The sequence below is a fragment of the Scyliorhinus canicula genome, chromosome 27 (genome assembly GCF_902713615.1).
Source record: "Scyliorhinus canicula chromosome 27, sScyCan1.1, whole genome shotgun sequence".
Lineage (NCBI taxonomy): Eukaryota > Metazoa > Chordata > Chondrichthyes > Carcharhiniformes > Scyliorhinidae > Scyliorhinus > Scyliorhinus canicula.
In genome coordinates this window covers 4,976,237-4,999,747 of record NC_052172.1, presented here as the reverse complement: position 1 = coordinate 4,999,747, position 23,511 = coordinate 4,976,237, and the positions used below count along the sequence as shown (strand labels likewise).

At 52.8% G+C, this 23,511-nt stretch overlaps 1 protein-coding gene across 1 annotated transcript in view; it reads right to left on the bottom strand.

Moving 5' to 3' along the window:
- Positions 1-1,532: 1,532 nt before the first annotated feature.
- LOC119957864 (synaptosomal-associated protein 25) overlaps positions 1,533-23,511 on the bottom strand; it is a 127,473-nt gene continuing 105,494 nt past the window's right edge. Inside the window, exons 5-8 of the mRNA XM_038786025.1 lie at positions 16,642-16,759; positions 10,264-10,398; positions 4,036-4,180; positions 1,533-1,985 (exon numbers count right to left, since the gene is read on the bottom strand). Of these exons, the coding sequence (XP_038641953.1) occupies positions 1,926-1,985; positions 4,036-4,180; positions 10,264-10,398; positions 16,642-16,759 (458 nt within the window). The 3' untranslated portion in view covers positions 1,533-1,925. The remainder of the gene's footprint in view (positions 1,986-4,035; positions 4,181-10,263; positions 10,399-16,641; positions 16,760-23,511) is intronic.

Sequence of the window (23,511 nt, the reverse complement as noted above, 5' to 3'; positions counted from 1 at the left end):
TCTCAACGCGCATCGGAAGCAGATTCAATAGTAACTTTCAAAAGGGATGAATACCTTGGGGAGGAGACATACTTGCTGGGGATATGGGGGAAATCTAACTGGATAAACTCTACCAATGGGGCCAGCAGAATGAGGGTGAGCGGAATGAGTTCTGCCTGGGCTCCATGACACTTCAAACACCGCAGTTGCTGAGTGGCAAAGTCGTGCAACTTAACAATGAGCTGGTTTCTCCGCTCCAGCTCAGTCGGGTCTTTCCCGGCCCCGCACCATTCGCAAGCGGTGGGATTCCCTCTCCTGCCAATGGGATTTCCCATTGAACCCGCCCCACGCCGCTGGGATACCCGCTGGAAAAGAGAATTCCAAAACCGGAGAATTCTGGCCAATGTCTCAATTGAAATTTTTCAAAATAAATAAATGATGACTCCTGGAAGGGGGGGGGGGGGGGGGGGGGGGGGGGGGAAGAAAGACTATTGGCAAGAATAATGGGGCGATTTGCACTTTGTGAAGCTCCAGACTGGACGGTGTGTTTATAATTTCAACGTGTGGCACCGAAAGCCAGTGAGAAACTGGTCTGGAAATTGCCCCGACCGACTAGCCTGTTGTTTTCGACTGATCGGCCGCAGTTCCAGTTACCGTTCTTTCGTTTGATGTTTTGATGGGGCTTCAAGATGCGATGATGTGGAGAGGCCGGCGTTGGACTGGGATGGGCACAGTAAGCAGTCTTACAGCACCAGGTTAAAGTCCAACAGGTTTGTTTCGAATCACTAGCTTTCGGAGCACTGCTCCTCCCTCACCTACGCTCAGAAAGCTAGTGATTCGAAACAAACCTGTTAGACGTTAACCTGGTGTTGACAGACTTCTTACTGTCCAGAAAGCGAGGCCTGGAATTTAACTTTCCACCTCAGCTACAAGGGCAGGGAACGGGAAGAGAAGGGACAGATAATGGTTTGAGTTAACACCTCCTCTGAAGTGAGGCCTCTCCGCAAAATGTGACCTTTATTTATTTTTCTGACGCTTCCTGCGTGAGAGCTTCAGCCTGTGCACCCCGTTATTTCTAAGAGCAATCTCGCTATCTCACGTCATTGTAAGTGCAACCCCTGCTCTCCCTAATTAAAGCAAGGTGAGGATGGGCTCTTCAGAAGGAAGAAGGCCAGCTCAGTTCTGACCAATGCCCATTCAGCCCTAATTCCCATTTCCCTCGTAACCCGATGGCCGGCATCCTGTTTCCCACAGCGACAGAGGTAGCGAAAGTCAGGGCTCGCTTACGCAAGAAATAATAGGAGTGACGTCTCAGCTGCCAGGCGATGAGAGGAAACCGGGAGAGCTCGCAGCTCTGGCAATCTGCACCGCAAAGCTTTCACCAGCGTGAAGACACGCCGGGTTTTCCTATCACAAAATTGTGCTCTTTGTCTCTGTGCAATCCTCCCCTTTTTCCTTCTGGCCGCCCGTGATCTCGGCATCAGCCCCCCCCCCCCCCCCCCCCCCCCCCCCGAGCTCAGAGGAGCCCCTCCCTTCCATCAACTGGTTTGACATTTTAAAGAAGGTGCAGGGATCTGCTGTACATTTATTGGAATTCAGCTGTGCACATCGAGCTTGGCTCATGCTCATGTTATCACGTGATTACAGAGAAGATTTCATTCATCAAAAGGACCGATTAGCACAGAGGTTAAAACAAAATAGTACACGTAGCTCACTCTGGGCAGGCAATTACACACATTGACATTGAAATATACACCTTACACAACTGGAACACCTGCTACACTGAGAACTTATAAAATAAATTAAAATGTACAGAATAATATTGAACCGTGTGGTATCCTATCACAGCAATAGGGACTTGCCCCTCCAGGAACCTTTCAGATACTGCAATGGATAATGGGATGGGGGAAATCTGGCAGAAAGGAGGATTCTTGTCTGGAAGCAGCTCACAGCATCTTGGTGGCATGCTTGTTGGCTTCATCGATGCGAGCTTTGTTCATGTCACCCTGGAAGAGAAAATAGAAGCAGCTTAATGGGGTAGCACAGCAAGAGTTTACTTTCTGGTGCTCTGAAGGAGTTGGTTCTGGTGTAGCACACCCACGGGTATCTATGCTGACTCGTGTAGGTGATGCTTGCATGTGTGACCATGCTTACGCGCGTGCATGCGTCCATATGTTTCTGTTGTGCACAAACTGTTTGTGCATGTATGTGTGTGTGTACTTGTGCATATGCATGTGTATTTGTGTATATGTGTGTGTATGTGTATATGTTCATGTTCGTGTATATGTGCATATATGAACGTGTGTGTACGCGTACATATGCATGTGTGTATATGTGTGTACATATGCATGTGTGTATAGACATAGACATAGAATTTACAGTGCAGAAGGAGGCCATTCGGCCCATTGAGCCTGCACCGGCTCTTGGAAAGAGCACCCTACCCAAGGTCAACACCCTATCCCCATAACCCAGTAACCCCACCCAACACTAAGGGCAATTTTGGACACTAAGGGCAATTTAGCATGGCCAATCCACCTAACCCGCACATCTTTGGACTGTGGGAGGAAACCGGAGTACCCGGAGGAAACCCACGCATACACGGGGAGGATGTGCAGACTCCGCACAGACAGTGACCCAAGCCGGAATCGAACCTGGGACCCTGGAGCTGTGAAGCGATTGTGCTATCCACAATGCTACCGTGCTGCCATACGTATGTGTGCATATATGTGTGCAAACATGTATGCATATGCATGTGTGTATTTGTATCTGTGCATGTGTATGTGTGCGTACATATGCATGTGTGCGTCCATATATATATATATGCTTGTGTGTATGTGTGTGCATATATGCATATCTGTGTGTGTGCATAGATATGCGTGTGAATGTGTTCATATGTGCGTGCCTGTGTATGCATGTGGTATGTGTGCATGCAGGTTTGTACATGCATGCTTGTGCGTTTATGAATATGCGTGTGCGTGTGTGCTTATATTATGGTTCATGGACAAAAGTTTATCAATCAAACTAGTAAATGTTAATTTTAGAATTGTTATCAAGAGGGGTATCCTCACATAGAGAGAGAAAGACCAATACTTGAAAAGCAAGTGAGTTTAAAACTCTGCCGACACCAGATCTAACCGGCTCCCGGGATCTACCAACCTCGCCGAGGAGGCCCCAGCCGGTCGCTCTTTAGCCCAGGTCCCCACAAACGGGGACAAGGCGGCACGGCACTTGGGGGGGGGGGGGTTTCCCTACCAATTTACCTACCAACCCAGGCCCCCGGGTGATCGGCCTCTAGGCAGTGTGGCAGCTTGGCACTGCTGATGCCACCCGGCACTACAGTTCCGCCTGAGCACCCTGGCTGTGCCACCTGGGCGCCACCTTGGCACTTCCAGGGTGCCCAGGTGGCACGGCCAAGTTGGCAGTGCCAAGGTGCCGAGGTGGTGGCACTTTGCCTGCACCTGGGATCAGGCCCAGGGGTGCTCTGCCCCAATGAGGTGGCTCAACTACCCCCCCCCCCCCCAACAGGTGAGTTGGGGCATTGGAGGAGGAGAGTCCATGGGTCGCGTTGGCGGGGCCGAGAGATCGGAGCCGCCATCTGACGGGCGGAGGTCCTCAATGCAGAAGATGCGAAGGAGTGCGGCCTCGGGGAAGGGGGTTCCCCGCTGAGCCTCTAAAATAAATAGTGCCGTTTGATAGTGGGTCGTTCCCCCCCTTGTGATCCCTCTAATCCCGCTCACAATGGACTGTTTTTTCCCCGTTAAATCGTGCGTTAAAAAGTGTGGGTGAAGTCCGGTGTGGATCGCACCCAGAAAGCCAGAGGAAAACACTTCGGCAAACTCGCCCAAAATGACACTTTGAAATATTTGGGATGAATCGCCCCTCATCGCCGTCCTTTGTCTTGCATTCTACAGATTTTCAAAATCCAAGCTCACTGCCACCCAACTATTTGATTAATCGTGCCTCCTGGCCTATGTTTTTCCACTTTGGGAGTGCCTCACACTTCAGGACGTTTGCTTTTCACGGAGAATTTCCCAATAATACAACCAAACATCTTACCTTAACCACAATCCGGTCAATCTGGGCATTCTGGGAGCCAATCTCGTTGCTCATGTCGAGCGCCATATGTCGCAGGTTTCCGATGATGCTGCCCACTTGATCCAGGTTTTCTTCCATCTCATTTTCCCGAGCGTCTTCTGTCACTCTGAAATCGGACCAAGGAAGGTGTGAGGACCTGCGGGTGCCCGGACAGGTGCTGTGACCTCTGTTTGGTCCCGGCTGCCCCCCCCCCCCCCCCCCCCCCCCCCCCCCCCCCCCCCCCCCCCGCGATGGACTGAAGTCACAAATCACAGTGAGTGAACTCACTGAGCTGAAGCCAATAGCGGAGGGGACGGCACAGCTCTGCCTCCAGACTTCCACTGGATAGGAAATCTGATCAGCTGACCGAGATCAAACCCTGGCCTTTCCAACAACTCTCGATGCAGCAGTCAGAGGCCTATTCGCAACGTTTCCCAACTAAACTACTGAAGATTAGGAAGGAACTGGGGATTGTCTCAGCAGCAAAGGTTAAACAGGTTGGGACTCTACTCGTTGGAATTTAGAAGAATCAGATGTGATCTCATTAGACCATAAAGACCCCAATATAAGTGGAAAATATTTCTGTCCGGTTTCAGGCTGCAGTGCCAAGAACCACCTCTTCAGAGGCACTTTATAGAACATTACAGCGCAGTACAGGCCCGTCGGCCCTCGATGTTGCGCCGACCTGTGCAACCAATCTACAGCCCATTTACAGTATTCCCTCATCATCCATATATTTATCCAATGACCATATAAATGCCCTTAATGTTGGCGAGTCCACTACTGTTGCAGGCAGGGCATTCCACGCCCTTACTACTCTCTGAGTAAAGAACCTACCTCTGACATCTGTCCTATATCTATCTCCCCTCAATTTAAAGCTATGTCCCCTCGTGCTAGCCATCACCATCCGAGGAAAAAGGCTCTCACTGTCCACCCTATCTAAACCTCTGATCATCTTGTATGCCTCAATTAAGTCACCTCTTAACCTTCTTCTCTCTAACGAAAACAGCCTCAAGTCCATCAGCCTTTCCTCATAAGATCTTCCCTCCATACCAGGCAACATCCTGGTAAATCTCCTCTGCACCCGTTCCAAAGCTTCCACGTCCTTCCTATAATGAGGCGACCAGAACTGTACGCAATACTCCAAATGCGGCCGCACCAGAGTTTTGTACAACTGCAACATGACCTCATGGCTCCGGAACTCAATCCCTCTACCAAGAAAAGCTAACACACCGTACGCCTTCTTAACAACCCTATCAACCTGGGTGGCAACTTTCAGGGATCTATGTACATGGACACCGAGATCTCTCTGCTCATCCACACTACCAAGAATCTTCCCATTAGCTTTGCCGTTTCTTTTGGCCCCGGGGAGTTTCTTTCCGCAGAGGCCGCACTTGAGTCATTACCTCCTGGTGAGCCCAGCGGGAAAGGCTCCTGGAAGATTGGGACGCCATTTTGTCTGACTGCCCCCATCTCCCCCTGCCCCTTTCAGCCCCGCCTCCCCCATTTTTGACCCCCTTTCCCCAAACTTGGGAGGACCCCGGGAACATCCCATTACCACGACCCCCCCCCCCCCCCCCCCCCCCCCCCCCCCCCCCCGCCCCCCTCCCCCTCCAGCTGGTAAGATCCCCCCTGGCCTGGTCCCCAGCAGTGCCAGCCTAGCACCCGGGCACCCTACCACTTTCTAATGGCTCAGTTAAGTTTGCTGATCACACCCAGCGAGGAAAAGACCCAGATCGCGACATCTCTAGATCTCACGAGGCGTTTCAAGCGTCACAAATCTCCCGAGAGATTGAACAGCCTCGTCCCTTGGGGACGATGAGGCCATTAAATCGCGCCCATAAGGTCCTGAAGGGCTTTGACAGGGTCAATGTCGAGAGGATGTTTCGCCCATGGAAGGGTCTAGGACCAGAGGGTAGAGTCTCAGAGTGAAGAGGAACCAAATTAAGACTGAGATAAGGAGGGATTTCTTCTCTCAGAGGATCGTGAGTGCTTGGAGCTCCGTGCCACAGAGAGCTATGGGGGAAGAATAACTGACCGGGATTTTCCGGCTGTAGAGGTTCTCTTCCCCCGCTGGCGGTGCTCCCGCGCCCCTAGTGCGTATTTAAGGCCGAGAGCGATAAATTCTTCATCAGTAAGGGAATCACGGGTGACGGATGAGTAACGCTGCATTTTTCTTATTAGGGAAACTTTGGCAAGAAAAAGGCAAAGCTGGACAGAAATATATAGAAATATAGAAATCTACAGCCGGAAAATCCCGGTCAGTTACTCTTCCCCCATAGCTCTCTGTGGCATGGAGCTCCAAGCACTCACGATCCTCTGAGAGAAGAAATCCCTCCTTATAGAACAGTACAGCACAGAACAGGCCCTTCGGCCCTCAATGTTGTGCCGAGCCATGATCACCCTACTCAAACCCACATATCCACCCTGTACCCGTAACCCAACAACCCCCCCTTAACCTTACTTTTATTAGGACACTACGGGCAATTTAGCATGGCCAATCCACCTAACCTGCACATCTTTGGACTGTGGGAGGAAACCGGAGCAACCGTGGGAAACCCACGCACACAGGGGGAGGACGTGCAGACTCCACACAGACAGTGACCCAGCCGGGAATCGAACCTGGGACCCTGGAGCTGTGAAGCATTTATGCTAACCACCATGCTACCCTGCTGCCCCACAGGGGCAGCCTCTTAATTTGGTTCCCCTTCACTCTGAACCCGCATGCGCGGGTTTGACGCATATGCGCGGCTGACGTCATCGTGCGCGTCACCCGCCGTGGGCTTAGCGACGGTCGTGCTTCACGGGGCCGCGCTGCTAGCCCCGCCCGGGGGGGAGAATCGGGTCCCGGGAGGGGGCGCGGAGGCTGCCGTGAAACACGGCCAGTTTCACGACAGCCTTTACGACTCGCCGCATTTGCGGAGAATCGCGCCCACAGTATATGGCAGAACCTTTAAGTGTATTGACAGACAGAGAGATCTGGGTGTACAGGTCCACAGGTCACTGAAAGTGGCAACACAGGTGGAGAAGGTCGTCAAGAAGGCATAGGACATGTTTCCTTTCATCAGCCGGGGCATTGAGTATAAAAATTGGCAAGTCATGTTGCAGCTGTATACATCCTTAGTTAGGCCACACTTGGAATATAGTTCTCAACACTGGTCGCCACACTACCAGAAGGATGTGGAGGCTTTGGAGAGGGTACAGAAGAGGTTTACCAGGATGTTGTCTGGTATGGAGGGCATTAGCTATGAGGAGAGGTTGGATAAACTCGGTTTGTTTTCACTGGAACGACGGAGGTTGAGGGGCGACCTGGTAGAGGTCTACAAATAGTCCAACTCGGGAAGGGGCCTTACTGGACCTGGTATTGGGGAATGATCCCGGCCAGGTGGTTGATGTTTCAGTCGGTGATTACTTTGGGAATAGCGATCACAATTCCGTAAGTATTAGAATACTCATGGACAAGGACAAGAGTGGTCCTAAAGGAAGAGTGCTAAATTGGGGAAAGGCCAAGTATAACAAAATTCGGCAGGAGCTAGGGAATGTGGATTGGGAGCAGCTGTTTAAGGGTAAATCCACATTTGAAATGTGGGACTCTTTTAAGGAAAGGTTGATTAGAGTGCAGGACAGACATGTTCCAGTGAAAATGAGGGATAGAAATGGCAAGATTAGGGAACCCTGGATGACGGGTGGAATTGTGAGACTAGCTAAGATGAAAAAGGAAGCATATATAGGATCGAGGCGACTTAAAACTGATGAAGCTTTGGAGGAATATCGGGAAAGTAGGACAAATCTCAAACGAGCAATAAAGAGGGCTAAAAAGGATCATGAAATATCTTTGGCTAACAGGGTTAAGGAAAGTTCCAAAGCCTTTTATTTGTATAAGGAGCAAGAGGGTAACTACAGAAAGGATTAGCCCACTCAAAGACAAAAGAGGGAATTTATGCGTGGAGTCAGAGGAAATGGGTGAGATTCTTAATGAGTACTTTGCATCGGTGTTCACAAAGGAGAGGGACAAGACGGATGTTGAGGCTAGGGATGGATGTTTAAATACTCTAGGTCAAGTCGGCATAAGGAAGGGGGAAGTTTTGGGTATTCTAAAAGGCATTAAGGTGGACAAGTCCCCAGGTCCGGATGGGATCTATCCCAGGTAACTGAGGGAAGCGAGGGACGAAATAGCTGGGGCCTTAACAGATATCTTTGCAGCATCCTTGAGCACGGGTGAGGTCCCGGAGGACTGGAGAATTGCTAATGCTGTCCCTTTGTTTAAGAAGTGTAGCAGGGATAATCCAAGGAATTATAGACCTGTGAGCTTGACGTCAGTGGTAGGCAAACTGTTGGAGAAGATACTGAGGGATAGGATCTATTCACATTTGGAAGAAAATAGACTTATCAGTGATAGGCAGCATGGTTTTGTGCAGGTAAGGTCATGTCTTACAAACCTAATAGAATTCTTTGAGGAAGTGACAAAGTTAATTGATGAGGGAAGGGCTGTAGATGTCATATACATGGACTTCAGTAAGGCGTTTGATAAAGTTTCCCATGGCAGGTTGATGGAAAAAGTGAAGTCGTATGGGCTTCAGGGTGTACTAGCTAGATGGATAAAGAACTGGCTGGGCAATAGGAGACAGAGGGTATTGGTGGAAGAGAGTGTCTCAAAATGGAGAAAGGTGACTAGTGGTGTTCCACAGGGATCCGTGCTTGGGCCACTGTTGTTTGTGATATACATAAATGATCTGGAGGAAGGTATAGGTGGTCTGATTAGCAAGTTTGCAGATGATACTAAGGTTGGTGGAGTTGCAGGTAGCGAGGAGGACTGTCAGAGAATACAACAAAATATATATAGATTGGAGAGTTGGGCAGAGAAATGGCAGATGGAGTTCAATCCAGGCAAATGCGAGGTGATGCATTTTGGAAGATCTAATTCAAGAGCGGACTATACGGTCAATGGAAGAGTCCTGTGGAAAATTGATGAACAGAGAGATCTGGGAGTTCAGGTCTATTGTACCCTGAAGGTGGCAACGCAGGTCGATAGAGTGGTCAAGAAGGCATACAGCATGCTTGCCTTCATTGGATGGAGTATTGAGTACAAGAGTCGGCAGGTCATGTTACAGTTATATAGGACTTTGGTTAGGCCACATTTGGAATACTGCGTGCAGTTCTGGTCGCCACATTACCAAAATGTTGTGGATGCTTTTGAGAGGGTGCAGAGGAGGTTCACCAGGATGTTGCCTGGTATGGAGGGTGCTAGCTATGAAGAAAGGTTGAGTAGATTAGGGTTGTTTTCGTTGGAAAGACGGAAGTTGAGGGGGGACTTGATTGAGGTCTACAAAATTATGAGAGGTATGGACAGGGTGGATAGCAACAAGTTTTTCCAAGAGTGGGGGTGTCAATTACAAGGGGTCACGATTTCAAGGTGAGAGGGGGAAAGTTTAAGGGAGATGTGTGTGGAAAGTTTTTTACGCAGAGGGTGGTGGGTGCCTGGAACGCTTTGCCAGCAGAGGTGGTAGAGGCGGGCACGATAGCATCATTTAAGATGCATCTAGACAGATATATGAATGGGCGGAAACAGAGGGAAGTAGATCCTTGGAAAATAGGAGACAGGTTTAGATAAAGGATCTGGATCGGCGCAGGCTGGGAGGGCCGAAGGGCCTGTTCCTGTGCTGTAATTTTCTTTGTTCTTGGTTCTTTGACAAAATTATGAGGGGCATGGACAGGGTGGATCGTCAGAAGCTTTTTCCCAGGGTGGAAGATTCAATTACTAAGGGGCACAGGTTTAAGGTGCGAGGGGCAAAATTTAGAGGAGATGTGCGAGGGAAGTTTTTTACACAGAGGGTAGTGGGTGCCTGGAACTCGCTGCCGGAGGAGGTGGTGGAAGAAGGTACGATAGTGACTTTTAAGGGGTGTCTTGACAAATACATGAATTGGATGGGAATAGAGGGATACAGACCTAGGAAGTGTAGACAGTTTTAGGTTAGGCAGGTGCCATGGTTGGCGCAGGCTTGGAGGGCCGAAGGGCCTGTTCCTGTGCTGCACTGTTCTTTGCTCCGTACGAGGGGAAGTTAGCAACACGGTTGATAAGGTTTCCCAGCAGCGATCTGTAACACGTGGACTAATATGCATCGATGTAGACTTTGTATCAAAAGCTGCCTATGGAACCTCTTTCCAATGGGAATTGACGGCGGCTAATCTTTTCAAAACGGAGTCTTTTACCTCCGGATGTATCCGCCGCTCATCGCCATCTGCTCGCGGTCGTCCATCACCCGGGCCGGCTGGCTGGCAACCACGCCATCCTGATTGTTCCCCCACACCTTCTTGTAGGCCCCTCCCGCCTCAAAGTTCTTTAACCTGGGAGAGAGAAAACGCACAAGGAGTTTAGTCGTCTCAAGTCACCCCGGCTCAAAGCCAGCACCTGCCCGGCTACACATTGCGCCCATACCCTACCCACAGACCCCTGGGCAACCCGTGGCATCAGATACAGACATAGCCGTTGCGATCGCTTTCGATGGTACTTTTCACTCATGTGTATCCAAAGTATGTCTGAAGCTGAAACCGGGCAACAAGTTGCTTTGAGCTGTGCCCACCCCAGAGAGAGCATGCAGGCATGCCAGCAATCCCAATGCCTTACCATAACGCTACCAACAAGCAACGTGCAATCCAAGTTTGTCATGACGTCACCAAATATGCACACCTATTAAAAAATGCATTTTTCAAAACACTTTTTTTTTTATTGTCATGTGACTGGATTAGGTGTGTCGCTGTTTTTTCTTTCCCCTTCAATTTTCCCTCCTTCTGTTCTGAAGGTGAAGAAGGAAGAATTTTGAAGAATAAAGGGATTAAGGGTTATGGTGTTCGGGCCGGAAAGTGGAGCTGAGTCCACAAAAGATCAGCCATGATCTCATTGAATGGTGCAGCAGGCTCGAGGGGCCAGATGGCCTACTCCTGCTCCTAGTTCTTATGTTCTAAGGCATGAGGGTGTCAGGGAAAACGGTCCTCCACTTTTAAGTAACTGCTCAAAGTGCTGGTTCTGAGCCTGTCAGAAGACACAGCTTAGAACATAGAACAGTACAGCACAGAACAGGCCCTTCGGCCCTCGATGTTGTGCCGAGCAATGATCACCCTACTCAAGCCTAACGTATCCACCCTATACCAGTTAACACCCCGCCCGCCCGCCCCATTAACCTTACTTTGACACTAAGGGCAATTTATCATGGCCAATCCACCTAACCCGCACATCTTTGGACTGTGGGAGGAAACCGGAGCACCCGGAGGAAACCCACGCACACACGGGGAGGACGTGCAGACTCCGGGACACAGACAGTGACCCAGCTGGGAATCGAACCTGGGACCCTGGAGCTGTGAAGCATTTATGCTAACCACCGTGCTACCCTCACTTGAGAGGTACAACGTTCCAGCCTTCCGACTTGTTATCCAAAACCTCCTCTCTCTGGCGTGTACTTTCCCTGAGCATAATTGCTACGCCCTCTTGTCAAATGTCTTGCGTCAGACATTCCGCTGACTATTGAAAGCGGCAATGCTTTCCCTCCAGCACTTCAAAAGTACTTTATCTGGAAAGCATCTTGAGATACCGCGAGGTCATAAAAGGCTCTCTGTGAATGCAAGTCCTTTCCCAATTCATTTTTCCATATGTCCACTGTCACGGTGGTGTAGTTGCGGATGCTGGCCACTAGTTGAAACCTTTAGAGGATGATTCTGAGATCTTTGCCCCATCACCTGTATGATGGCCGCCTTGTTGGAACGACAAGGAATTCGGAGCCACCCCCCCTGATTAGTTTGTCCACCTTGGGTGCTCGGAGGGAGGGTCACAGATTTTCCTTCACCCCAGAACATTACCAGTCAGGCTTTTCAATTCGCCTAGGAGGCTGCATGTATACGTGGCGATAAGTAATAATAATAATCGCTCATTGTCACGAGTAGGCTTCAATGAAGTTACTGTGAAAAGCCCCTAGTCGCCACATTCTGGCGCCTGTTCGGGGAGGCCGGTACGGGAATTGAACCCGCGCTTCTGCCTGTGGAAAGGCTAGGTGGGACAGGGGGTCTATCAATGTTTGCATGGTAAAGGAGGGACTCAATGAACGCTCTAAAACACCCTTCTCTCTGCAACCCCCCCCCCCCCCCCCCCCCCCCCCACCCGCCCGAGTGCCCCTGATAGACCTGTGTCTTGCACTGAGAACGATGACTTCCAGTCAGCACTGGGGGAACTGTTATTGGGCAAGTCCCAGTGGATGACAATAGGTTTTGTACCAGCCGTATATGGGTACTGAAATAGTATATGGGTCCTATATCAAGGAAGCTCCTCTGGGTTTCCGTGTATAAGATATTGCCATTGAGTAATGAATGGAGAGGCCCTGTGGAAAGGGGGGCTCTGCTCTCCCCTGCTGGCCACACAGGAAAGCAGTGAATTGTCTTTCTAGAACCGACCCTGGCTAACTGCTGTGGCCATATCACAACAGAAAATAGTCAGATTCACAAACAATGTAGCATGAGAGACAGAGATGGAAATAGAAACATAGATACCGATGGTGCTGTGTGAATTGTGGACACATATCTGAGCAAGGGTTCTTCGTTTTAGTCATTCTCAGCACTGATAGAGATGGAATGTATTTCCAATCCATACATTTCCCTTGCTGTAGCTGGCGTTGAGTGGGCCATCTTCTTGAACTGGTCCATCTGGTGAAGGCGATCTCTCTGTTAGGTAGCGAGTTCCAGGATTTTGACCCAGTGGCGATGATGGAACGCTGGTAGTTATCCAATTCGGGATAGGGGGCAAACCTGCAGGTATAGGTGCTCCCTTGTCCTTGTAGGTGGTAGAGGCTGAGGGTTTGGAAGGTGAGGCCGAGGTGGTCTTGGTGAGTTGCTGAAGAGTATCTTGTCTATGGTGCACACTGCTGCCTCTGTGCATCGGTGATGAAGAGCATGAAGGTTATGGTGGTGGGTATGTAACTTTATTTTCGATTTCCTTGTGAACAGGAGTTGCACGAGTCCTGAGAGAAAAGGCTGTGGGTCTCCTTTCCACCAGGCACACCGGGCCTGCCCTTGCAGGCCGCCAGCCTCCAAGTTCCCACTGCCACCTTCCCGTCGGGTGGTGGAATCGGCAGGGTTTGAGTGGGATTCAGGGTGCCTTTATTTCAATTGGGCCTGGTCAGACTCCCACAGCATCCGCCATTCCCCCATTCAAGGCTCGCCCTCACCCTACCCACACTGTCATATTAAAAATTGGCCGCCTCACTCTGTGCTCTTAGGCGTTGCTGGGGTTTTTTTCCAAACTGTGCAGAGCGTAGAAGGGCCCATTTGGACATCATGGAGATTGCAGTGTTGGAAACCTCACTCAAACCATGCTGACAAACCACCCAGGCGTGAATGGGGTAACAGACGGGTCGCATGGTGCTACTGGACAATGATGCACGAGGGGATTCAGACATCCTTAATTCCTTTTCCACGCATAGAGTGCAGAAGGAGGCCATTCGGCCCATCGAGTCGGCACTGACCCACTTTAAGCCCTTACTTCCACCCTACCCCCGTAACCCCTCCCAACCTTTTTGGTCACTCAGGAAAATTTAGCATGGCCAATCCACCTAACCTGCACGTCTTTGGATTGTGGGAGGACACCGGAGCACCCGGAGGAAACCCATGCACACACGGGGAGAGTGTGCGGACTCCGCACAGACAGTAGCCCAGCGGGGAATCGAACCTGGGACCCTGACGCTGAGACGCCACAGTGCTAACCACTGTGCTACGATGCTGCCTCTAAGACATTGACCCATGATTTGATGGAGCGCAGCATCCTATGGTGCACCCTATGAACTGGGTTATTCCCCTCGACTTTCATCTATGAAGTTGTTTCTGGAGAGGTGAGGGCGAGGGGACACCTGGAACCTCAGTGAACGGAGGGACCAATAATCTATCTCCTTAACCATGGAGATTTAAGGAAAGAGGAAGCGCAGACAAGGGAGGGAGATGGGAATGAGAGTCAAATCAGATCCAGAAAAGGAAATGAAGAGGAAAAAAAAGATCGGGTGAGAGATCCCATGGTGTCAATCATTCCTTGTCAGGACAGGAAAGATTGAGTGACACTGAAGGAACTTTAACCTTGTCATTAAGAACCAGCCCTTGGATGTGGAGAGGATGTTTCCTCTTGTGGGAGAATCTAGAAGCAGGGGGTCACAGTTTAACAATCAGGGGGTGGCACATTTAAGGCTGAGATGAGGAGAAAGTTTTCTCCCAGAGCATGGCGAGTCTCTGGAACTCTCGTCCTCGAAAGGCAGTGGAAGCAGAGTCTTTGAATGTTTTTAAGAGAGAACGAGGTATAGGCTTAATTTACAAGGGGGGTTAAATGGCATGGGGTTGCAATCATATCAGCCATGGCGGAGTAGGCTCGAGGGGCCAAATAGACTCCTCCTGCTCCGTCTGTTCCAATGTACCAGCCCTACCATTTTGTGTCAGGTTCATGCACATTGACAGCGTCAATGCAGCAGATAGATGGCAGGTTGAGTGCATTGGTGGATCAGCTCAAGTTGTTGAGCAAGAGGCGATGATGTACCAAGCATGATCTCTCTGCCTCCTTTGCTGGTATATTTGTTGGCATGGTTACACAGTAATAATGACAAGTGCTGTTATTTTCCCAGCAAACTCTGGGCCAATGAGGTATCTGTTTGATTACTCCGTTACGCGCAGCTTGGTTGTTGCCATGTGGCCACGTGTTTCAATCCCATTCGCCCGGTCGATACAACATAAACTCGCTGCCTTCTCGGCCATAGTGTACGAACGATTCCATCCTGTACCACTTGGTTTCCACACACTTGACAAAAGGCCCTCTTCATCGGTTAGCCAGTGGCTGATAGCACTGGGTCATGGCCCGTTTCCAGAGTTCGCTGAGGTTCAGTGCACCCTTGTCGACAGCAGAAAGGTGTCGCACTTTCGAGACCTGGACACATGATTAAGGCTCACTGTCCATTGCGGTACTGGGGAAGCGCAGGTCTTTCCAGGGTGCTTGGGAGAAAGGTTAGTGACCTACAGTCAGAAACTGCAACAACATCAGAATTAGGGCGGGAATTCCAGGCCCCGATATCCGGGGGCATCATCGCAGGTTGGACAGGAGAATTCAGAGAGCCATTGAAGGTCACGGCCACTCCGGGCGCTGGAGCTTCCCGTCCATAAATAATCCCACCTCACGCGAGGGTGAATTCTCTGATCTTATGCTCTCAATAGTTGAGCCGATGCTCAAGAGCAGTGTTGATGTGGAGGTGCTAGCGTTGGACTGGGATGGGCACAGTAAGAAATCTTACAGCACCAGGTTAAAGTCTAACAGGTTTGTTTCGAATCACTAGCTTTCGGAGCACTGCTCCTTCCTCAGGTGAAAGCGCCGTGCGGTCGCAGATGGGACGCCAACCATGCTGCACTAATCCTGTAACTCGCTCTTTCTTTGAGGATGATGTTTTCCTCGGAACATGCAATCGGCCAATTATCCTCGTCAGCCCATTCTCAGATTCACCCATGCCCGCCCCATCGATTCCCCTTCGATCCCGGGGCACTTTACTCACCTGCTTATTTTGTGCTCCTTCGGAGATCAAACGGCAGCCTTACCTTCTTAACAGCTCTGAACCCATTTGCTGCCCCTTTGGCAACACCGTCGATCAATACAGCTCATGATGAACATGCTGGAAGGCACCAAATGCATGGCTTTGCACTGACATCGTTCCCTGCCAATCATTGTGCTTTAATTGCCACAACAGCGGACACTGGAGTATCGCAGCTACATTTGGCAATCACAGTATTGAGCGTTAGGACGTTTATGAGTTTGTTGATGGTTATTTTGTTCTTGAGCATTCTAGGCAGGTGAGAATCCTCCCTGACTAACCCCTCATCCCAAACCCTCCTGCCTGTATTCCAACTCACGCCCAAGTCCCCTTCACCCATCACTCGATACTTGCTGACACACGCTGGTTCCTGGTCTGACAAGGTCTGCATTTTGGAATTGTCACCCTTGCGTTCAAACCCCTATGGGGCCTTGCCCCACACCTGTATCTGTGACCCCCCACCCCCAGCTTACAATCCTCTGAGTTATCCACACTCCTCTAATTCTGCCTCTCGGGCTGCCCGAAATGTAATGCCTCAACCACTGGTCGATGCCTGGACACTAAGCTCTGAAAATGTCTTCCTGACACCTTCTGACTTTCTTCAATGTTCCTTAAATCTAACTCACTGGCCAAGCTTTTGGCAAACATGTCCTAACATCCCTTTGTGCGTTATCAAATTTAGTCTTGTAGCGCTCTTGGCAAGCGACTGGGGACATTTTACATAACGGCGCCACATAAATTGTCACCGTCTTCTCCCTTTCAGATGCAGATTGCCTTGCTGTACATTTCCAGCTCATTTCATTACGGCGTAACATGGGAATCAATTTCTAAGGGAATGAAAAAACCGGCATATTTGCAGATTGCTTCTCAAAGTGCTACTTGATTCAGGAGGGCCGCCAGCGGTTGTGTGGAACCGTGCTATTTCTGAGCAAGCGAGTATCAGGCAGGCATGCAAGCAGGCAGGTGGCCTCTTGGACCGAAGGTTGGCACCTACTTATTGCACGGGCAGGAACACAGACCACAGCATTTGCCCAGATCCGACAGATTTTTTTCTGCTTCTTTCATGTCCTTATTGATCTGATCCATTCCCTCTTCAATCCTCTCCAGTTGCTCTGAATGAGGGAGACAGTTAGTTTCACACACACACACACATACACGCACCAAGGACAGAACGAGCAGGGGATCAGCGAATCCAGTCCCCCCCCCCACCCCCATCCCCACCTGAACCGACCGGGGTTGAGCCAAGGCATTCGAAAAATGGGAGCTCCTCGAGGAGCTTCAAGGGTTTGGACGTTGATGTCCCCAATTGGCACCCATGCCGGACGTGACACCGACCCCCCTGTTCAATGCAGGATTCCCTGATCCCTCTGACAAACTGCACACTTGTCGAGTGAAGAAAAAGAGAGAAGTAGACAAGACAGGGAAACAGCACGACATGGACACAGGAGTTTGGTACGTAACCCTGACTCAGCACAGCGAATGCAGATCCTTGAATGCCAACGGCTTGGGGCCAAATGGGAAGGTCCCAAGACTTTGCTGTACCTTTTCCCTGTCAATGAGAGCACCCATCAGGCAGGGCGTTCAGCTTGGGGGCGTCCGCATAACATATAACTCGCTTCAGAGCAGAGGGTCGGAATTCTGCGGGGTCATCGGCATTCTCTTTTCCCTCGCCCGCGGGTTTCCCGGCGGCCTGGGGTGGCCTCAATGGCGGATACCATTGACGAGCGGCGGGAGCAGAGGATCACACAGCCAGCGAATGGCACGGGCCGAGAAACCCGCGGTCAGGCCACCGCAGGAGCCAGCCCGAGATCTTTTTTACGTGGCTCCAAAAACATGCTTCGATTCCTACATCGCAGCCTTTGCCTGACTCTTTCATTTCTCAGACCAGCCCCGCCCTCAAGTGGCTTTGTTTACCAACAGCTTGTGTCCTCTCCGTTACGTTAATGAAGATGGTCCGACCTCATTCCGGGTGGGGGTTCCACGGCCGGCGGCCTAGGGGCAGTCTCCTTCGCTTAGCCTCCTGAGCTGAGCTGAATTGTGGGCCCCAGAACAGTGTGGCAAACACGCTGTGTCTCCCATGCCCCATTTCCCAGGTCTCAAATGCTTCCCCGGTTGTGTAGGCCTTGGTGGAGCCCACCCCAGTGCAATCACGCTTAGTCAATGAAGATAAAATCAACAGGGGGGCGGATTTCAAAGCTAATTTGTTGTGACCATCTTATGCTTAGGTTGACCAGAATGGAAGGTCACAGCGAGAGGCTGCAGTATCCAATGGTGGCAAAACAATCTAATAGGAAAAAAATAGGAACAAACCATTACAAGGGGACATAATTTAAGGTGAATGGTGGAAGATATAGGGGGGATGTCAGAGGTAGGTTCTTTACCCAGAGAGTAGTGGGGGCATGGAATGCACTGCCTGTGGAAGTAGTTGAGTCGGAAACATTAGGGGCCTTCAAGCGGCTATTGGATAGGTACATGGATTACGGTAGAATGATGGGGTGCAGATTAATTTGTTCTTCATCTAGGACAAAAGTTTGGCACAACATCGTGGGCCGAAGGGCCTGTTCTGTGCTGTATTTTTCTATGTTCTATGAAACCTCTTTACCCAGAGAGTGGTGAGAATGTGGAACCTGGTTATCATGCAGAGTAGGCTAGTTGAACTATTTAAAGGGAAGCTAATTAAAAGCATGAGGGATAAATGACTGGTAGGGTATGCGATGGGGTTATGAGATGAAGGATGGTAGGGGGAGACTTGTGTGGAGCGTGGGCTGGTCGAGCCAAATGGCCAGACTCTGGGCTCTCCATTTCCTGTAATTCGCTGTGAAACACTGCACGTGGAAGGCCGAAATGAACAGCTGTCTGTAGTGGTGACAAATGATCAATCTGCTTGCCCACACCTTCATGTAAATAGGCGGCAATGGGGACAGGTTAGCTCAGATGGCGATCGATGGTCAGCCCGTGTTTCAGAAGGATACCGACAGGGCGGGTTTGATTCCTGCTCTGGCCCAGGAGGAGATCTTGGACCTCGCCCTGTTCCCTGAGAGTGAAGGGCAACAGCAACCCCGCCAGTGACAGAAGCTGCCGAGTAAATAGCTCAGGAGGAATTTTGAGAATTCCCACTGCCTGTTGGGGAGTCGCTGCGGGGTTTTATCCCCACCTGAGAGGGCACCATACCTGATGGAACCATCAATTCACCAGACACGTGTTCCCGATGTGAATCTAGGCTTTAATCGACTTACTTCAGAGCCAGCCTGTTACCCGTTGATGAACTCGTAGTGAACTCAGGCTGACTCTGGACAAGGGTATTTATACAGCTGCACTAGGGGGAGGAGTCGTGGGCGAAGCCAAGGGTGGAGCCCAGTACAAGTTCCTGAGTGCTCCCGGCGCTACTCCCCCTAGTGGTAGGATAGCGCTACTGCGCTTACAGAGACAGTGTGAATTAACATATATACATCTATATATTACATTCACCACAATACCAACATGTGAATTAGGAGGAGGCTCCTCGGGCCTACTCCGCCATTTTGTGAGATTTTGTCACCTCAACTCCACAATATCACCGACCCCCGACAACCTGTCACCCCCCCCCCCCCCCCCCCCCGCCCCCCCCTCCACCCCCCCGCCCCCGCCTGTTAATCAACAATCTCTCTCTGGCTCTCCCTTCAAAATATTCAAAGATTTTGCTTCCACTGCCTTTCGAGGAAGAGAGCTCCAGAGACTCACCCCCCTCGGAGAGAAAACATTTCTCCTCGTCTCCCTTAAATCGGCGACCCCCTTATTTTTCAACAGTGACCCCGGGTCCATCCGACAAAGAGGAGACATCCTCTCTGCGTCCACCTCATCGAGACCCCTCAGGGTGCCGATCAAAGTAATCTGTTGAAGCACCCTTTCTGTGCACTGCTGTTGCCTGGTTAAGATGGACATTCAAAGTCGGCAATAAAGGAATGTTCAGTGAATGTATTACCCAGAGGGATTATCCCTCGACAGCAGGGGTGGGATGCTACGGACCCCTTCCCGCGCGTTGCGCTGCCGGCGGGAAAGGCGTATCCCAGCGGCCGGAGAATCCGGGCCTTGTGGGGTGAGAAGCACTTTTGCTGGAATCTATGACGGGGGCAGGTATTTGGGCAGCTGCAGGCCACAACCATTCCCAGACTGGGAGGCAAACTCCAGTCCTCCAGCTCCATTCGCCGGCTGGAAATGGCTGGAGACTCTCAGCAGGTCTGGCAGCATCGGGAGGGAGAGTAAAGAGCGAACGGTTTAAGTCCAGGTGACCCTGTGTCAAGCCCAGCTGGAACTATCCCGGTCTGCGCTTGGTTTACCGCGTACTCGGCCCTGTGTTATACTTTGAAAGAAGGCTCCCCCTAGAGGTTTAGCTGGTAAAGGCAGCGAAGCAGGCAGGACAGGCGTGTTTCACGCTTTACCGATGTCCGGAGTGCTGGGCTGAGCTGGAGGGGCAGTGACACGGAAGTGGGGGAAGCAGCCACATTCCAGCTCCGGAAAACACCAGGGGCGGGATTCTCCGACCCCCCCGCCGGGTCGGAGAATCGCCCGGGGCCGGCGTCGATCCTGCCGCCGCCGTGTCCCGGATTCTCCGCCACCCGAGATTCGGCGGGGGCGGGAATCGCGCCGTGCCGATCGGCGGGCACCCCCCCCCCCCCCCAGCGATTCTCCGGCCCGCGATGGGCCGAAGTCCCGCCGCTGAGAGGCCAATCCCACGGACGGCGTTTCAACCACCTCGGGTGGGGGCGGGATTGGCGGCGCGAGCGGGCCCCCGAGGTCCTGGGGAGCGCGGGCCGATCGGACCCCGGGGGGGGTACCACCACGGTGGCCCGGTCCGTGATCGGGGCCCACCGATCGGCGGGCGGGCCAGTGCTGTGGGGCACTCTTTTTCTTCTGCCGCCACCACGGCCTCCACCATGGCGGAGGCGGAAGAGAACCCCCTTACCGCGCGTGCACCGGTGGTGATGTCAGCGGCCACTGACGTCACCACCGGCGCATGCGCGAACCCGGCGAAGGCCTTTCGGCCAGCCCCGACGCCTGGCGGCGGCCGTTGGCGCCAGTTTTGGCACCAGTCGGCGTGGCGCTAACCACTCCGCCGCGGGCCTAGCCCCCAAAGGTGCGGAGAATTCCACACCATTGGGGAGACCCGACACCGGAATGGTTGGCGCCACTCCGCTACGCCGGGACCCCCTGCCCCGCCGGGTAGGGGAGAATCCCGGCCCACAATGCTGAATTCCAGTGGGCGGAGTAACATGTCAATCACACCCTGGTCACCTTAACATTAAGAGGGTCGGTGGAGACCCGGCTGAATGGCCTCCTGCACGGTAGGGGCTTAACAAACAACAAAGAACAGTACAGCCCAGGACCAGGCCCTTTGGCCCTCCAAGCCTGCGCCGACCATGCTGCCCCGTCTAAACTAAAATCTTCTACACTTCCGGGGTCCGTATCCCTCTATTCCCATCCTGTGATTCTACGATATTCCTACCTCGGTATATTCAGGACGGGAGTTGGGAAACAAAACAAAGTTTGAAAATGAATTCCCGGCAGAATCTCAGCTGGTATCAGGGAATTAGGGCCACCCAGGGTTTGAGAGTTCAGCCCTCCCGAGCTGGGCCGGTTCCCACGTTATTGATGCGAAAGCACAGAGCTCGAAAACACTGCAATATTCATTCTTCACACGCTGAACATTTTAAAGAGCCAGAGTGGGAAGAATGAGGAAGCTTGGCAACGCTGTGACTGACTCCCTCTGTCCATCTGCTCTCTCTTTGGGCCATTTATATTCCCCACATCAACAATCCTACTGCTCCTTTTGGAAGAAAGATTGCTCAATTATCGAGGAATTGTAGGCAGTTTGACTGGATTTGTGATGACACACTCCTGCTGCCCACACGACATTCCCCACTGAGGGCTGCTTCCCGATACCATTATCACTGGCCTGTGTGGGATCACTGCAATCCCAACGCCTCCAATTGAAAATCCTCATCATTTAATCCCGCCTGACTCCTGATCTTGAACCACTTTCCATCCCGTGTTCCGCTCACTCCAGATTCCTCCGGCACAGAAACGGTTAATTGGCAAGATAAGGGCTCGTGGGGACGGGGGTAATATATCAGCCAGGGTTGGTTACTGGATAGAAAACAGAGTGGCATTGGGAGGAGGGTGTGGGGGATGGGGAGGAGGAGGGTGTGGGGGAGGGGGAGGGTGTGTGGGAGGGAGGAGTGTGGGAGGATGGGGAGGAGGAGGGTGTGGGGGAGGGAGAGGGTGTGGGGGAGGGAGGAGTGTGGGGGATGGGGAGGAGGGTGTGGGGGGTTGGGAAGGGTGTGGGGGAGGGGGAGGAGGGTGTGGGGGAGGGGGAAAGGGAGGGTGTGGGGGGGATTGGGAAGGGAGGAGGGTGTGAGGGAGGAGGGGGAAGGGGAGGGAGGAGGGGTGGGAGGGGGAGGGTGTGGGGGACTGGGAGGGGAGGAGGGTGAGGGGGATATGGGAGGAGGGTGAGGGGGTGTGCGGGATTGGGGAGGGTGTGGGGGATGGGGAGGGAGGAAGGTGTGGGGGGTTGGGGGTAGGAGGGGGATTGGGGAGGGTGAGGGGGAGGGAGGGGAGTGTGCGGGGTTGGGGGGAGGAGGGGGAGGGAGATTGGGGAGGGGAGGAGGGTGTGGGGGATTGGGGAGGGGGAGGGTGTGGGGGGAGGGAGGAGGGTGTGGAAGGGGGGAGGGGGAAGGTGTGGGGGGGAGGGGGGGGGGGGGGGGGGGGGGAGGGGGGAGGGGTGGGGGACTGGGAGGGGAGGAGGGTGAGGGAGGGAGGAGGGGGGAGGGTGTGGGAGGGGGGAGGGTGGAGGGAGTGGGGGGGAGGGTGGAGGGGGTGGGGGGGGAGGGGTGGGGGACGGGGAGGGGAGGAGGGTGTGGGAGGGGGGAGGGTGTGGGGGGAGGGTGGAGGGGGTGGGGGGGAGGGTGGAGGGGTGGGGGACTGGGAGGGGAGGAGGGTGTGGGAGGGGGGAGGGTGTGGGGGGGGGGGGGGAGGGGATGGGGGACTGTGAGGGGAGGAGGGTGAGGGAGGGGGGAGGGTGTGGGGGGGGAGGGTGGAGGGGGTGGGGGACTGGGAGGGGAGGAGGGTGAGGGAGGGGGGAGGGTGTGGGGGGGAGGGTGGAGGGGTTGGGGACTGGGAGGGGAGGAGGGAGGGTGGAGGGGGTGGGGGGAGGGTGGAGGGGGTGGGGGACTGGGAGGGGGGAGGGTGTGGGAGGGGGAGGGTGTGGGGGGGAGGGTGGAGGGTGTGGGAGGGGGGAGGGTGTGGGGGGAGGGTAGAGGGTGTGGGAGGGGGGAGGGTGTGGGGGGGAGGGTGGAGGGTGTGGGTGAGGGGGGAGGGTGTGGGTGAGGGTGGAGGGTGTGGGGGATTGAGGGGGTGAGGTGGGTGTGCGGGATTGGGGAGGGAGGAGGGTGTGGGAGGGGAGGGTGTGGGGGGGGAGGGTGGAGGGTGTGGGAGGGGGACTGGGAGGGGAGGAGGGTATGCGGGGTTGGGGGGGAGAGGGTGTGGGAGGGGGAGTGGGAGGGGAGAGGGAGGAGGTGTGGGGGACTGGGAGGGGAGGAGGGTATGCGGGATTGGGAGGGGGGGAGGGTGTGTCCTCTAATTATTTATACTGATAATGCAATTCAATCAATCACAGGATGTAGAAATATAATTTGCTACTGGGACATTGAGAATTTGTGTTAATCAGATCAGTTCGTATTTTGAACACAAGATGATTGATCTCAGGCAGTGTTTATGGGGCTGGAATTCTCACCAAGAAAATGAGGCGAGCCGTGTGGAGAGATGATATTGTTGTGATCTGGAAAACGCTGCCTGACAGGACAGAGGTCACCTTGGAAGGAGCTATCCC